This window comes from Rhinoraja longicauda, chromosome 10 (assembly GCF_053455715.1).
Source record: "Rhinoraja longicauda isolate Sanriku21f chromosome 10, sRhiLon1.1, whole genome shotgun sequence".
Lineage (NCBI taxonomy): Eukaryota > Metazoa > Chordata > Chondrichthyes > Rajiformes > Arhynchobatidae > Rhinoraja > Rhinoraja longicauda.
The window spans coordinates 5,726,782-5,744,468 of record NC_135962.1 but is presented as its reverse complement, the minus strand read 5'-3'; the positions used below and the strand labels follow the sequence as shown (position 1 = coordinate 5,744,468).

At 50.1% G+C, this 17,687-nt stretch overlaps 2 protein-coding genes across 9 annotated transcripts in view; one reads left to right on the top strand and one right to left on the bottom strand.

The window, feature by feature from the left end:
* Positions 1–15,897, bottom strand: part of dpf3 (double PHD fingers 3) — a 140,302-nt gene extending 124,405 nt beyond the window's left edge. For 4 of the 8 annotated variants that reach the window (XR_013547703.1, XR_013547704.1, XR_013547705.1 and 1 more), the window contains exon 1: positions 15,747–15,897. Coding sequence is in view for 2 of the 8 variants with exons in the window: in XM_078406135.1 (XP_078262261.1) it covers positions 15,747–15,778 (32 nt within the window). In the remaining 6 variants the exon portion in view is untranslated. The remainder of the gene's footprint in view (positions 1–15,746) is intronic. The other 4 variants (XM_078406132.1, XM_078406134.1, XM_078406136.1 and 1 more) reach the window with 2 other exon arrangements.
* Positions 15,898–16,206: 309 nt separating this feature from the next.
* The window catches only part of wdr21 (WD repeat domain 21), an 80,114-nt gene continuing 78,633 nt past the window's right edge, over positions 16,207–17,687 (top strand). Inside the window, exon 1 of the mRNA XM_078407056.1 lies at positions 16,207–16,238. The gene's annotated coding sequence lies outside the window, so the exon portion shown is untranslated. The remainder of the gene's footprint in view (positions 16,239–17,687) is intronic.

The following is a 17,687-nucleotide window of genomic DNA, read 5'->3' as shown; positions in this document are numbered from 1 at the left end:
CTCGTTAGTTTGTTTGTTTGTTCTTGAACTACAGCCAAAACGGTACACGATAGTGCGACAATGTTAGGCCCACCTAAATCACCGTGGTCCCTTTGGTGCTAATGGAAGAAGTTTCATTTATTAGTCCAAGCAGCCACCAAGAAGGTGTTATGCACGCAATATCTTGACGGGTGTCAAGGGTTATGGGGAGAAGGCAGGAGAATGGGGTTAGGAGGGAGAGATAGATCAGCCGTAATTGAATGGCGGAGTAGACAATGGGCCGAATGGCCTAATTCTGCTCCTATCACTTATGACCTAACCATATGACGTTACATGTGCAAGTCCATCGGATGTACAGTCACACCAAATCAGAACTGGAAGATATGCTACACATGTCAAAAAACATGCTGTCTTCATCTCCATCTACGCACACAGTAAAATAAACTATGACATTCTATCAACCTCCATTTAATTAGCTCTTACAGTTCACCGTCGGGGATAAATACCATAACTTCTTGTCTGATACCATTACTGTCCTGTCCCAAAATACACATCAATTCATTGGAAGCAAAAGGAGTTTATCTATATACTAAAGCTCTCGTTTGTTTGATTGTTTGTTCCTGATCTACAGCCAAAGCGGTGCACGATAGCGCAACAATTGTAGGCCCACCTTATTCACCGTCATCCCTTTGGTGCTAATGGAAGTTTCCATTGAAATCGGTGTTATATTTTTTAAGTTATTCATGTTTTAAAGTTTAAATCTATCTCTAGGGAGGGAGGGGGGAGGAGGATAAGGGGGGAGGGGAAGGGGAAGGGGGGAAGGAGGGAGGAGTGGGAGGGGAGAGGGGGTGGGAGAGGGGGGAGGGAGCGGGAGGGAGGGGGGGGAGACAGGGGGGAAAGAGAGGGGGGAGAGAGAGGGGGAGAGAGAGGGGGAGAGAGAGGGGGAGAGAGAGGGGGAGAGAGAGGGGGAGAGAGAGGGGGAGAGAGAGGGGGAGAGAGAGGGGGAGAGAGAGGGGGAGAGAGAGGGGGAGAGAGAGGGGAGAGAGAGGGGAGAGAGAGGGGGAGAGAGAGGGGGAGAGAGAGGGGGAGAGAGAGGGGAGAGAGAGGGGGAGAGAGAGGGGGAGAGAGAGGGGGAGAGAGAGGGGGAGAGAGAGGGGGGAGAGAGGGAGAGAGGGGGAGAGAGGGGGAGAGAGGGGGAGAGAGGGGGAGAGAGGGGAGAGAGGGGAGAGAGGGGGAGAGAGGGGAGAGGGGGGAGAGAGGGGGGAGAGAGGGGGGAGAGAGGGGGGAGAGAGGGGGGAGAGAGGGGAGAGAGGAGGGGGAGAGGGGAGAGAGGGGGGGAGAGGGGGGAGTGAGGGGAGGGGGAGAAGGGGGGAAGGGGGAGGGGTGGGGGGGAGGAAAGGAGAGAGGGGGAGGAAAGGGAGAGAGGGGAGGGGGGAGGGGAGAGGGGGGAGGGAGAGGGGGAGGGGGAGAGAGGGGGAGAGGGGGGAAGAGGGTGGGAGAGGGGGGAAGGGAAGGAGAGGGTGCTGCACCAATGCAGGGGAGGTTTGGGCCCAACGGGCCCACCTGGTCTAGTAGCATATAAATAACCACTTTCTCTTAAACTTTCTAAATTTACCCCTCTTGGGAAACAGCTGGAGAACTCAGAAACGTTGACATCAATATTGCTGCACAGAGTGCAACACACTGAGCAATGGGTGGCCCGTTCAAACAACATGTTGTTGCTACATCTTCTGGAGGTTACACCAGAAGAGGAAGGGTGGCTTCATGAAGCAAACTTCCTCATCAAGAGGTGTCTGAGCGATTGTCCTTACCGAATTAGTAAATGTCTTCCACCCCTTCCACTCTCTCGGAGACAGACCACCGTATCACGATCGTGCAGGCACGTGTCCCAACCCTGGAAGTTTCCAATGAAGTCAACCTCTCTCACCGTCCCTCCCACACCCGAGGTCACCGACTAGTTTCACCGTCCTCCCGATTAATCTTACTGTTTGTCTGCCTCGTTGTCACCCTCCCCTCAGCCAACAATGAACCGTTCTACATTTCCTTGATCAGCATCTGCTTTGATCTGTCGTTTTCACACCTTACCCTTCCATGTCTCTAAAGTCCCTCTCCCTGACGCTCAGCCTGAAGAACGGTCTTGATCTGATCCCACGATCGCACAGATGAGCACCAGGCCTTAATCTCAAACACCATGACTGATTTCATCACTTCTGGCTGTTCGCCTCCCACAGCCTCCGACCTTATTGTTTCCCAGCCCAGCACGGCCCTGTTTTTACCTTCTCCCCAAAATCCACAAACACAACTGTTCTGCCAGACCTTTTTAATGACTTCCGCTCCCAAGCCCCCATTCCCTCATCTTTGCTACGGACGTTCGGTCACTCTACACATCCATCCCCCACCAGCAAGGCCTTAAAGCCTCGATCACAGAACCATCCAATTTCCCTCTACTATCACTCTCCTCCGCCTAACAGAGCTGGTCCTTACCCTCAACTGCTTCTCCTTTGACTCCTCCCACTTCCCCCAAGTCCAAGGCGTAGCTATGGGCACCCGTATGGGCCCCAGCTATGCCTGCCTCTTTGTAGGGTACGTCGAACAATCCCTGTTCCAGGCGTACACTGGCCCCGTCCCCGAACTCTATCTCCATTACATTGATGACTGCATCGGTGCTACCTCCTGCACTCATGCAGAACTCATGGACTTCATCAACTTCAACACCAATTTTCATCCTTCACTCAAATTTACTTGGACCATCTCCGACACCTCCCTCCCCTTTCTTGATCTCACGGTCTCCATCACAAGAAATAGACTACTGACTGATGTCTATTACAAACCCACTCACTCCCACGACTATCTCGACTGCACTTCTTCCTACCCTGCTTCCTGCAAAGACTCTATCCATTGCGCCCAATTCCTCCGTCTACGCCGCATCTGTGCCCAAGATGAGGTGTTCCATACTAGACCATCGGGGATGTCCTCATTCTTTAGGGAACGGGGGTTCCCCTCTCCCATCATAGATGAGGCCCTCACTCGTGTCTCCTCTGTCCCCCGCAGCTCCGCCCTTGCTCCCCCTCCCCCTAGATGCAACAGAGGCAGAGTCCCCCTAGTCCTCACCTTCCACCCCATCAGCCGTCGCATACAACACATAATCCTCCAGAATTCCCGCCACCTCCAACGGGATCCCACCACTAGTCATATTTTCCCATCTCCATCCCTTTCCGCCTTCCGCAGAGACCGTTCCCTCCGCAACTCCCTGGTTAACTCATCCCTTCCCACCCAATCCACCCCCTCCCCAGGTACCTTCCCCTGCAACCGCAGAAGATGCAGCACCTCATCCCTCGTCTCCGTCCAGGGACCCCGACAGTCCTTTCAGGTGAGGCGGAAGTTCACTTGCACCTCCTCCAACCTCATCTACTGTATCCGTTGTTCAAGATATGGACTCTTATACATCGGTGATACCAAACGCAGACTGGGCGATCGTTTCGCGGAACACCTTCGCTCAGCCCGCCTGAAACTACCCGATCTCCCGGTTGCTGGACACTTTAATTCTCCATCCCATTCCCACACAGACCTTTCTGTCCTCGGTCTCCTCCATTGTCAGAGTGAGGCTAAACACAAATTGGAGGAACAGCATCTCATATTTTGCTTGGGCAGCTTACAGCTCAGTGGTATGAATCTTGATTTCTCTCACCTCAGGTAGCCCCGGCATTCCCTCTCTCTATCTCTCCCCCACCCAAGTCACGGAAGCTTCTCGTTTTCACCCTACAAACAGCTTACAATGGCCTGTTTCCTATATCATCTGCTGTCTGTACGGAGTTTGTACGTTCTCCCCATGACCTGAGTGAGTCTTCTTCTGTTTCCTGCCACACTCCAAGACGTACAGGTTTGTAGGTTTTTAATTGGCTTGGTATAAGTGTAAAATTGTCCCTGGTGAGTGTCGGGTGTGCGGGGAACGCTGGTCGGTGCGGACTCGGTGGGCCTGTTTCCGTGCTGTACCTCTAAACTAATGAGTCCGCCCTCATTCCTCCTGGGTGTGGGCCTGGAATGTGAGTGTGCCTTTCTATCCTGTGCTCTGTTCTTGAGCTTAATGCTTTTCTCCTGGACCTTTGCCTTCAGGTGTGTTAAATCTCTTTCTCTTCCCTCGAGGTCGAGGTCGACAGCCCTTCTCAGGCAGTGCGTCATGGACAACCTTCCAAATCCTGCCTACAGGGGATGCAGAATATCCACAGCCAAGGGCAGACCTGAAAACTTCTGACGGCGCGCGTTAACTCCAGCCTCCCGGCCAGCCTCGGGCCGCCATGGTATGCGTACCATCACAACGGGCTCGCGGCAAACAGCATCCCCCTGGCCCGAAACACATTTCTGGAACATCAAAACAAGGACTCCTAAACTATTCATCAACTATCAACTCTGTCTTCAATGTCATACGCCCATCCAAACTCATCTGCAAACTCTTGAACCTAGAAAGCAGCGCCCCCTTCTGGCACTGAATCGTCGACCTTGTGACGCGCAGACCACAATCAGTGAGGATAGGTGACCATACCTTCTCCATAATAATTCTCAACACCCATCCCACACAGGGATGCATTCGGACAGTGTGGCTCAATCCAGCTCCAACTCCATCTACAAGCTTGCAGACACACACCACTGTGGTGAGCTGCATCCCAAAGCAAACGATGAGACAGAGTGCAGGATGGAGAGAGAGAGAACTTAGTAAGATGGTGTCAGGACAATAACCTCTCACTCATTGTCAGGAGGCTGAAGGAGCTTATCAACTTCAAGGGTCTCCAATCAACTACATGCTCCAATCAGCATCAATGATACCTGTGGAAATGGTTGAGATCGTCGAGTTCCTTGGCATTAATATTACTAATGACCTGTCATGGACCAATCACATTGATTCCACTGCCAAGAAAGCAGCACATCAACCACCTCCACTTCCTTTGGAGACTGTGGACATTTGGCACATATCCAATGACTCTTCTGCAGATGCACCACAGAAAGCATACAGTCAGGTTGCTTCGCAGCTTGGGTATGGGAACAGCTCTGCCCCAAGTCTGTGAGTCATTGCAGAGTTGTAGATGCAGCACAGTCCATAACACAGACTAGACTGCCCACAGTTGACTCCATCTACACCACGCTGCCATGGAGGGGCGGCACAGTGGCGCAGCAGTAGCGTTGCTGCCTTACAGCGAATGCAGCACCAGAGACTCAGGTTCGATCCTGACCTCGGGCGCCGTCTGTACGGAGTTTGTACGTTCTCCCCGTGACCTGCGTGGGTTTTCTCCGAGATCTTCGGTTTCCTCCCACACTCCAAAGACGTACAGGTATGTGGGTTAATTGACTGGGTAAAATGTAAAAATAGTCCCTAGTGTGTGTAGGATAGTGTTAATGTACGGGGATCGCTGGGCGGCGCGGACTCGGTGGGCCGAAGGGCCTGTTTCCGCGCTGTATCTCTAAATCTAAATCTAAATGAAAAGCAGTCAAGATAATCAACGAAGTCCCACCCCAGTCATTCTATCTTCTCCCTGCTCCTGTCCGGCAGAAGGTACAGAAGCTTGAAAGCCCGTATCACCAGGCTCAAGAACAGTCCCCCCCCCCCGATTATCAGGCTTCTAAACAGTCCTTCCATAAGCTGGGGTACTGCCTGATTCACCTCTACCCCACTACGGTCATTAAACTTTGTCCATAGAACTGTGTAGGAAAATAACTGCAGATGCTGGTACAAATCGAAGGTATCACAAAATGCTGGAGTAGCTCAGCGGGTCAGGCAGCATCTCTGGAGAGAAGGAATGGGTGACGTTTCGGGTCGAGACCCTTCTTCAGTCTGATGTCAGGGGGAGGCGGGACAAAGAAAGGATATAGGTGGAGACAGGAAGACAGTCTATACAGCTGACGCGTTACAATGCTGAGAACTATATTCTGCACTCTGTATGGTATCTCAGCTGCACGGAGGCAGAGAGGAGAGCTCTTCAGCGGGTAGTCCATAGAGCTCAGAGGTCCATCGGAACACAGCTACCAGCCTTGGAGGGCATCTACAACACACGATGCCTCAGAAAAGCCACCAGCATCCACAAAGACTCTCCACACCCCTGCAACAGTCTGTTCGAACTTCTACCATTGGGCAGACGATACAAGGCCTTCTACGCCCGCACCTCCAGACTCAGGAACAACTTCATCCCCAGGACCTTAGCTGCTATGAACCGGTCCTGCTGAGCCGGATGGTCAAAACGCACAGTGAACCGGCACAGATCTACTTGCACTTTATTCTGTTTTAAAACTGTTACAATTTGTTTCATTGGGTTGTTTAAAATAATACTGACTAGCTAATTAATTTATTGCATCGTATGGGAGGCGCATTCCCAATCTCGTTGTACCCCTGTACAATGGCAATAAAGATATATTGTATTGTATTGTATCGTATTGTACTTGCACTTTGCTCTATCTAATGTACTTGAGTTTGAAAACTAAACCACAATTTGGACCAGTAAAGACATTCTTGCCTCCTTTTCCACGGAGGACCGGGATCAGTTCAAAGAGAACGAGCAGGAGATCAGGGAGTTAATTAACCAGAAACACAAGATCGTCCTGGATTGGGAGCTCCACTCGACCTCGAGGGAAGAGAAAGAGATTTAACACCCCTGAAGGCAAAGGTCCAAGAGAAAAGCGCTCACCTCAAGAACAGAGCACAGGATAGAAAGGCACTCTCATATTCCAGGCCCACACCCAGGAGGAATGAGGGCGGACTCATCAAGAACAGAGGGGCAGTCAATACCTGTCCGATGAAATGCTTTGAGGACCTCCTTAACTGTGACTGTCCTTGACATGAGACACTGCCACAAGGCGGTGGTATCTGTCATCAAGGACAAACCACTACCTCTTCTCACTGTTGCCGTCATGCAGGAGCCCAAGGTCTCACGCCACTAGGTTCAGGAACAGCTACTTTCCTACAACTATCAGGTTCTTGAACTGACCCGAACAAACCTAATCCTACCTTGGCAATATCACGCTACTCACACCACCATAGAGTCATTTTACATTTGTGTTTACAATTAATATCTTGACTTTTGCCCTTTTGCACAGTCTTGTAGAATTTGTGTCATGTGCAATATGTTTTTGTTTTGGGTCAGGACCATCTGAAGAAGGGTCTCGACCCGAAAAGTCACCCATTCCTTCTATCCAGAGATGTTGCCTGTCCTGCTGAGTTACGCCACCATTTTGTGCCTGTCTTCGGCGTAAACTGCATCTGCAGTTCCTTCCTACACGATATGTTTTTGTGTTCTGTCTGAGTCTATGTACCCGAGGTGTTGCTGCAAGCAAGGATTTCTTTGTACCTGCACCTCAGGTTGTAAAAGGACTGGTGCATGTGACAATTACCGTAACTTGACATCACATCCTTGACTCCATTCCACATGAACACGCCGGGCTTCCCGCCACTCCTCACCAACAGAAATTTGAGAAGCCCAAATCTAACTCAATAATAACAAGGTCCTGGGAGCAAATGCTATCACTGCTGAAACCGTAAAAAAACGCCCAGCAATGAAGAGCTTCAGGGACAAATCCACAGCCTCATCGTCCACTTCTGGAAAGAGGATGATCTACCATGGGGATAGACAATTGAACAATAGGTGCAGGAGTAGGCCATTCGGCCCTTCGAGGCCTTCGAGGCCCTCCACTGCCTTCTGAGGCAAAGAAATCCACAGATTCACAACTCTCTGACTGAAAAAGTTTTTCCTCATCTCAGTTCTAAATGGCCTACCCCTTATTCTTAAACTATGGCCCCTTGTTCTGGACTCCCCCAACATTGGGAACATGTTTCTTTAAGAGCTCTATCAAGGATGTCAAAGATGCTATAGCCATGACCATCTTCAAGAAAGGATACAACTTAGACTCTGGTCATAAGTGATAGGAGCAGAATTTAGAAGGATGAGAGGAGATCTTATCGAAACGTTTAAGAATAAGGGGTAGGCCATTTAGAACTGAGATGAGGAAAAACTTTTTCAGTCAGAGAGTTGTGAATCTGGGGAATTCTTTGCCTCAGAAGGCAGTGGAGGCCAATTCTCTGAATGCATTCAAGAGAGAGCTAGATAGAGGTCTTAAGGATAGCGGAGTCAGGGGGTATGGGGAGAAGGCAGAAATGGGGTACTGATTGAGAATGATCAGCCATGATCACATTGAATGGCGGTGCTGGCTCAAAGGGCCCAATGGCCTCCTCCTGCACCTATTGTCTATTGAATTAGGTCATTTGGCCCATCAAGTCTGCCATTCAATCATGGCTGATCTATCTCTCCCTCCTAACCCCATTCTCCTGCCTTCTCCCCATAACCCCCGACTACCCGCACTAATCAAGAATCTATCTATCCCTGCCATAAAAATATCCATAGACTTGGCCTCCACAGCCTTCGGTGGCAAAGAATTCCACAGTTTCACCATCCTCTGAATGAAGAAATTCCTCCTCACCTCCTTCCTAAAGGAACGTCCTTTAATTCTGAGGCTATGACCTCTTGGCCCTAGACTCCCACTCGTGGAAACATCCTCTCCACATCCACTGGTAACTGCAGAAGGGTCTGCTGCATGGAAGGCTAAAGTCCTTTTCAACACTTAGTGGCCAAGAGCTGCTCCTTCAAATGTGTGGATCCTGTCCATGCACAATGGAAACCACCTTCGCCACAACGATAACACCAAAAATAAAACACCAACAGCTTGCACACGGCTACTTTCAACCACAAAGCCACCAGTCGGCACGGACTGTGGAACATCCTTCTCTAATTCTGTTGCACAAAAAAAATCAGCTCCATCTTCTGCGCTTCACGACAGCACATCCAAGACCTGATTTTAGCAATGAGTCGACAGCAGAACCATTTCCATGCATGAAAACAGGTCGCTAACCAGGCTGTGTCATTGCTCCAAATTGTCCTGCTCCAAGATTGCATCTCAGCAACAACAAATCTCCCCATCGCAGTCAACCAGTAAAATGCAGAAACATGGAGCTGTAGATGCTGATTTACAATAACAAAAAAAGACACAGAGTGCTGGAGTAACTCAGCGGGTCAGGCTCTTTGGAGAACATGGATAGCTGACGTTTCGGTTTCAAAGGTTTCAAAAGTCTTTTATAGACAATAGGTGCAGGAGGAGGCCATTCGGCCCTTCAAACCAGCACCGACATTCAATGTGATCATGGCTGATCATTCTCAATCAGTACCCCGTTCCTGCCTTCTCCCCATACCCCCTGACTCCGCTATCCTTAAGAGCTCTATACAGCTCTCTCTTGAAAGCATTCAGAGAATTGGCCTCCACTGCCTTCTGAGGCAGAAAATTCCACAGATTCACAACTCTCTGACTGAAAACGTTTTTCCTCATCTCCGTTCTAAATGGCCTACCCCTTATTCTTAAACTGTGGCCCCTTGTTCTGGACTCCCCCAACATTGGAAACATGTTTCTTGCCTCTAACGTGTCCAACCCCTTAATAATCTTATACGTTTCGATAAGATCCCCTCTCATCCTTCTAAATTCCAGTGTATACAAGCCTAGTCGCTCCAGTCTTTCAACATACGACAGTCCCGCCATTCCGGGAATTAACCTAGTAAACCTACGCTGCACGCCCTCAATAGCAAGAATATCCTTCCTCAAATTTGGAGACCAGAACTGCACACAGTACTCCAGGTGCGGTCTCACTAGGGCCCTGTACAACTGCAGAAGGACCTCTTTGCTTCTAATCTTTTATTGTCACGTGTACCAATTAAGGTACAGTGATATGCGAATTACCACACGAAAAAAAAAAGAAACAAGACACACAACTACGTAAAAGTTAACGTAAACATCCACCACAGTGGACTCCCCACATTCCTCACTGTGACGGAAGGCAAATAAGTCCAATCTTCTTCCTCTTTATTCTCCCGCGGTCGGGCGGTCGAAGCTCCCGTGTCGTGTCGGGGCGATCGAAGCTCCCGCGTCGGGGCGGTCGAACCTCCCACAGCTTGGAGCTCCCAAATTCGGTCTCTAACCAGAGGGCTCCATAATATTGTCCGCAAGCACCCACGGATTCTAACTCCGAGGTCGACCTCTGGCATAGGGATGGAGAGCTGTGCGGCGGTAAGTCCACAGGCGACCGCGGTGGAGCTCTCAAAATCGGTCTCCAACGAAGGCCGCCAACTCCTCGATGTTAAGCCGCAGATACGATACGGGGAAAAAACGCATCTCCATCGAAGTAAGAGATTAGAAAAAGTTTCCCCCCACCCCAACCCAACCCCCACATAAAACAAGCTAAAGAACAAGCTAAAGGGGGAGGGGGGGGGATTTTGATAGGCAGATGGTTGCACAAAGGCCAGCAGTGGAATGACAAAAGGTGTGGGATAAGGAAAGAAGAGTTGAGAATTGTGAAGCCAGATGATGGAATGTAAGTGGAAGTGGGTGGGGAGGGTAGAAAATTGGTGCAAGTCCAGGTGGGAAGAGAGGGGGGAAAGAGAGGGGAGAGCTTTGGTTAGTTACCCCACATTTTGGAAATCAACATCCATAACATTGGCTTGTAAGCTACCCAAGTGGAATACGAGGTGCCGTTCCACACTCTGCGTTGGCCTTGGCAGACTGAGCGCAAGTGTTTGGCGAAACAGTCACGGAGTCTATGCCCGGTCTTGCCAAGTGAGGAGGTCACATTGCGAACACCGTATACACCAGGCGAGGTGAGAAGAGGTGCACATGAACCCCTATCTCACCTGGAAGGTTCACTGGGGTCACTGGAAGGACATGAGGGAGGAGGTAGAGAAACAGGTGCTGCATCTCCTGGGGTTGCAGGGGAAAAGGTACTCGGGAGGGAGGATGGTTTGGGTGGGAAGAGCTGAGTGAAGCAAGGAATTGCAGATGGAGTGGACTCTGCGGAAGGCGGAAAGGGGGTGGGGATGGGAAGGCGTGACTGCTAGTGGCATCACATTGGAGGTGGTGGAAATATCAGAGAATGACGCGCTGGAAGCAGAGGCTGGTGGGATGAAAGGCGAGGATCAGGGGGACTTTATCCTTGTACCATCTGGGGGGGGAAGCAAGAGCAGAACTACAGGACACAGAAGAGGCACGGATGAGGGATCCATCTATGACGGGGTGGGGGGGGGGGAGGGGGGAACACTTTTACTAAAGAAAGAAAGAGGACATCTCGGATGTCCTAGAGCAGAAAGTCTCATCTTGGGAGCAGATACGGCAGAGGCAGAGAAAGTGAGAGTAGGGTTTAGCGTCATTATGGGAGGGAATGTAGTAGATAATGGTCCATGACAGATACAAAAAGCTGGAATAAATCAGCGGGACAGGCAGCATCTCTGGTAGAAAGGAATAGGTGACATTTCGAGTCGAGACCCGTCTTCAGACGGAGTCCAAAGAGATGCTGTCTGACCTACTGAGTTGCTCCAGCTTTTTGTGTCTGCTTTTTTGAACCAGTATCTGCAGTTCCTTCCGACACATATTCCTTCCTATCCATGATTTGTCCTTACAGAGAGTAAACAGATGCAACAAATAATAAGCAGCAATTTTCAGAAATACTCAGTGTAAGTTAAACAAAAGTTACAGAAGCCAAACATTTATTTGACATGCTCGTTGGGGAAAGCATCGTTCCCTCAAATAGGTGGGTTTCATTCATGCCAGATCATTAACATTAGGACGCTGGAACTTCAAAAGGTGTACAAGCTGGACAACCAGTCCAGCTATTCAAGCTCTGATGTAATTTACTTTCTTGGTCTGACGATGGCTAGATAAAGATCACAGCGCCAGGAAACCATTGCAATTTGCAATGAGGCAAGGAGGGCTATTGACCGGTTTTTAATAGTGCAAACAAAAAACAAACTGCCAGCGAAACTCAGCAGGTCAGGCAGCATCTGCAGAGGCAGAGGACGGGTCCGTGGTGGGTGCTGGACGCGCCACCGAGAACAAAGGGGGACCTAGCATGGGGGGGGGGTGCACTGAGACCCAGCATGGGGGATGCATTGAAAGACTGGAGCGACTAGGCTTGTATACACTGGAATTTAGAAGGATGAGAGGGGATCATATCGAAACGTATAAGATTATTAAGGGGTTGGACACGTTAGAGGCAGGAAACATGTTCCCAATGTTGGGGGAGTCCAGAACAAGGGGCCACAGTTTAAGAATAAGGGATAGGCCATTTAGAACGGAGATGAGGAAAAACCTTTTCAGTCAGAGAGTTGTGAATCTGTGCAATTCTCTGCCTCAGAAGGCAGTGGAGGCCAATTCTCTGAATGCATTCTAGAGAGAGCTAGATAGAGCTCTTAAGGATAGCAGAGTCAGGGGGTATGGGGAGAATGCAGGAACGGGGTACTGATTGAGAATGATCAGCCATGATCACATTGAATGGCGGTGCTGGCTCGAAGGGCCGAATGGCCTCCTCCTGCACCTATTGTCTATAGAACAAAGGGGAACCATTGGGAACTGAATGGAATACTACTTTGTAACCATGTAGTATAAGAAAATAACTGCAGATGCTGGTACAAATCGAAGGTATTTATTCACAAAATGCTGGAGTAACTCAGCAGGTCTGGCAGCATCTCGGGAGAGAAGGAATGGGTGACATTTCGGGTCGAGACCCTTCTGAATTGTAACATGGTCGGTGCCCTTCATGTGGCGACTCTTTGCATACTTGTGTGTGCAAAACCAAGAACCTCACTGTGACATGTCACGTGATAATAAAGTGTGATTCATGCATCAGGGGGCAGAAGGGCCTCAATGGCGATTTCTGTGGGTGAGAAGCACACAAGCACTTTTATTGTCAGCGCTCCAAGTTGTCCCCAATGACGACCCAGCACCAAACCACACGGAGTGAGACTGCACAGCCCACGCTGGAATCCCAGGCCGAGGACCAGGTCCACCTGACCCTGCACTCCACCCCTCTGGATGCTGAACCTTGCTGATCAGACCGACCGTGCAGGGTGGAACTGCAGCCGCTGCTTTACACCGAACACAGACACAAAATGCTGGAGTAACTCAGCGGGACGGGCAGCATCTCTGGAGAGAAGGAATGGATGGGTGACGTTTCGGGTCGAGACCCTTCTTCTTCAGTCCGATTCAGCCAGTCAGTCACTCATTCCTTCTCTCCAGAGACGCCGCCTGTCCCGCTGAGTTACCCCAGTATTTTGGGTCTATCTTCGGTTGAAGCCAGCATCTGCAGTTCCTCATCAATCAATCAATCAATACCGAGCTCGACGACCGTGTGGCATACTGAAAGGGTAGTATAAGAAAATAACTGCAGATGCTGGTACAAATCGAAGGTATTTATTCACAAAATGCTGGAGTAACTCAGCGGGTCAGGCAGCATCTCAGGAGAGAAGGAATGGGTGACGTTTCGGGTCGAGACCCTTCTTCAGACCGTACTGAAAGGGAACCAGTGCCCACACATTGGGCAAGATCTTTGTTACAGCGCAAGGCATGGAGTGGTCTCTCACATGGGGGCATATCCGTACTCTGACACAACCACAGGCACTTCAAAACATCTTGACAACACAGCGCATGAAAAAAAAACAGAAAACCTTTTTTTTTTAAAATCGTGGTTGCAACCAGCTTTTAAAAACTGCACATTTAAAGATGTAACTGCTGTGTTGCATCTGCATCCATCAGCCTCTTGAGATAACATTGAACTCAGAAGCATTCAAATGACAGTGGAACAATGAAACAGCATTTCAGTAAGGTGACAGCTCTGGAGTCAACAGCAATTCCAAAGTACGGAGGAGACTTCACGACATCAGGGGGGTGCTAAATCACTTGCCATGGTCCAATTAAAACAAAGCAAAAATTAACTCTAAGCCGCCATAATGAGGCAGGCGATCAAAAGCTTGGACAAAGAAAGAGGCTTTAAAAGGCGTATTAGTGCCAGCAACGCTGACCCCCGGGTGCTGTGCGACGTGGGACTGCGATTGCTTCTCCCACATCCTAAACATTCGTGGGCGAGTCATTGGAGAATGTCGGCGGGGGTGGCAGGATTTGGGACGTGTAGGAAGGGACTGCAGATGCTGGTTTAAACCGAAGACAGACACAAAGAGCTGGAGTCGGTCTGAAAAATAGGGTCTCGACCCGTGCGTCTCGTCACCCATTCCCTTCTCTCCAGAGATGATGCTGCCTGACCCGCTGAGTTACTCCAGCATTTTTGTGTGTCTGTCTTCGGCAGGGTTTGGGATTTGTGCGACGTGGGACTGCGATGGGAGGATTTCCAAAGCTTGTGAGCTGGCAGCTGAAGGCACAATGCAATGAAAATAAGGGATGCTCAGGTGGCTGAACTAGAAGTGGGCAGGGCTCCAAACATCGTAGCGCTGCAGGAAGTTAGATAAAAGGAAGGATGCATTTGAAAACAATGAGAATTTTAAAACCAATTTAAAGTGCCAATTTAGGATGGCGAACAGGGAGAGGGAGGTGGCCAAATGCAATGGGATGCCAACATGGGCAGGGGCAGGGTTTGGGGTGAGCCGATTGCTGGGATCCGTGCCCGTCTGAGTGTAACAAAGTGATTGGAAATTGCAGCAGTTACGGGCAGAGGCCACAGCGGAACACGATAGGATTCTGGCTCGCCTGCCTCCTCCACTGACGCACGCGTTGTCAATTGAGACAGATAGTGCTCTGAAGAGAGACACAAGAAGCTGGAGTAACCCAGCGGGACAGGCAGCAGCTCTGGCAGAGAAGGAATGGTTGACGTTTCGGGTCGAGACCCTTCTTCAGAGACTCTGCCGAGGTCTGAAGAGGGCGGTTCAAACGGCGACTTGCAGCAAGTGTGTTGTAAATATTAAACGCAGACCAATAAATTAGTAATGCACTAATAAAGATGGAAGAGGTCGACACTAATCCCTAAAAACACCGAGGGCACGCAACTGCAATGAAGGCAATTTCCAGCATGTGTAATAAATAACATTGTGCTCGAAATGCAACAATTCGTGTTGTATTTTGTATATAATTGATAGAAAGTAGATGCGTTGTTTCAAAATCCCGCAATACACATTCAAAATAGAGGTGCAATAACCTGCCTATTGCATGACATGTTGCTCCAATTATTTAACATATAAACAACACACACAAACACACACCGATTGCCCTGCACTGTTGAAACACACAAACGCCAATGTGTAGATGTTCTCAGTAAAACACTGAAGAGCTGGATCGTATTTGAAAGGTAACTTGTCTGAAGACAACGTACCTGAAATACGGAACTGCCCGTGCACGCTCTGCAAACCAAAACACATTCTTTCAAAAGTTTGCAGCAAAATGACAAGACTCATTCAAACTTTGTTATTTTAAAAAAGACTACACGTCATCGCGTGAGAAATGCCAAGCGTCGTAGAAAAACGGACACACATTGCAGTTTGCTGTACATGAAGATAAACCAGAATAATTCCACGTGGGTTCTATTAATCGCAAAGACATTTGCTCTCTCTCTCTGATGTGGAGAGTGTGTGTATATAATATAAAATAAACAAACAACAGCAAGGCCGTGGTTGCAGCAGGTGAATAGCAAGTGTGGAGGGGGAGAGGGTGAGGGCTGGGAATGTCTTCCCTTCCTCTCGGAGCCCGGCCAGCCCGCTGCATCAGACGGCAATGAAGGCGAGTGGAGGCACTGGCACTGCGAACTGTGTGTGCATCTGTCAAAGCAAGGGGCGCCGGGCCAGACCCAGGCTCCCAGTCCCCGCACCGGGACGGACAGGGACAGCGGCCGGAGCAGCGCCCACCGCCACCCTCCAGCGCCGAGGGACAGGCAGTGCCCGCGGCTCCGTCCGCCGGTGCAACAGCTGCTTACTTACGGTTTGAGGGGGTTGTGAATGACGGCCGCCATTCCGCTAGTGTCGCCGCCTCCAGCCTGAGCTGCTGAGGACAGCGCGCCCGCCAATGGGCGAGGAGGGAGGGGCGGGGGGACCGAGCAACGCCTCCCCCAGCCCGGCCCAGCCCAGCAACACCTCCCCCAGCCAGGCAACGCCTCCCTCAGCCCAGCCCAGCCGAGCAACGCCTCCCCCAGCCCGGCCCAGCAACGTGCTGCCTGCCCTCCGCACTGTTTACCCAGCGCCTTGGGACGTGCAAGCTGCCTTCCCATTTACACCCCCTCCCCTCCCCTCCCCTCCCCCAGCCCTCTCCAACCCCCATCCTCCCCCCCCTCCCCTCCCCCAGCCCTCTCCAACCTCCATCCTCCCCCCCCCCCACCGGCCGGGCATCAGCTGGGCGTGACAGATTTCTGACATTCGCATTTTACAGCAGGATCGCGAGTAAACGCAGCGAGCGCTGGTGGACGGAGCAGACAGGTGGGCGGGCTGTTTACCAGGGATATTCATGTTTTAATATGCCATCATCACACCAACACTGGTCTGCATGACAAGCAGAGTGGGGCTGGGCTTTGGCTTATCTGTGAACGTTGCCGGGTGAAATGGCCTGAACGGTACAAAGAAAGCCTGTCCTGTTTGACATTGGTTTTCTTCCTTTCCTGACAACGCTCGCTGAGCATAGCCTCGGCAGGCTATGGCAACCTTCCAGTATTCTCCTTCATCGGTGAGCCTGGACAGGCTGGTGAACAGTGAGCGTTTCACTGACTGACCAGATCAGTCTGAAGAAGGGCCTCGACCCGAAACGTCGCCCATTCCTTCTCTCCTGAGATGCTGCCTGACCTGCTGAGTTACTCCAGTATTTTGTGAATAAATACCTTGGATGCTGTCTTTGCTCTCCCCGCATGTCCACACACACACACAGGATTCAGGAATGAAAGCTCGGCGGATTCTTTGTTTTACGCCTTTCCCGTTGCCACTTACCCAGTTTCTTCTCCCTCCCACCCCCACCCCGGTATTTATACTTTAAAATGTGGACTTAAAATAAAACAACAATACAAACAGCATGTATCAGGTGCACTTCCCGTGTTACGAATCTTTCAGACTTCGTATATACAATGTGATTTGTTTTTTTTAATGGTTTATCTAACAAATTTCATCTTATGATGAAAAATGATAAAAATGACAACATGCCAGGAGAATATTGGTAACATTGTGAAATTGGAACAGGCGGCAATTATTTCCTGCCTGTCATATCACTTCCTCGTGAAACCGCAGATGTTGCTGATCCAACCTTTCACATTCTGACAATGCGAGTTTTCAACGATACGTTTATTTTTTCCCCACCATAGTTGCAGGTTGCATCAGGAAAACGCCTGCCACCTCCTCGCCCTGTGCAGGGTCTGAAGCCCAGTCTGAAGAAGGGTCTCGACCCGAAACGTTACCCATTACTCCCCTCCGGAGACGCTGCCTGTCCCGCTGAGTTACTCCAGCATTTTGTGTCCGTCACAGCCTGAATTCCTCTTTAGCATATACAGCACATCAGGCTGCATAGCTCCCCGCAATCACCTTGCTCCACGCAGACGTAACCTTTCACCTCCCACCTACAACCACATGTTCAAAGGCCAAGTTTGCAGTTACTCGGAAAGCAGAGGAAAGTGACGTTTAGTGGGATTCTAGGAATTAAACCCAACAAGGACGAAAGACCAGCTCTTTAAAGATCGTGGTGTTCTCAAGCACCTGGTGTAGTTTCATTCTATAATGGCTGCCTTGCTATGGTTTATGCTACATTGGGGAGTTGATGCAGTACAAACATGGAGCTGGTGTGTGCATAACCATTCTAGATAGTGGACCTACTATCCTAACTAGTGTGTGGATTATTATCTTAACTAGTGCAGCTGGTGTGTGGATTAGCACTCTCACCTTTGAACA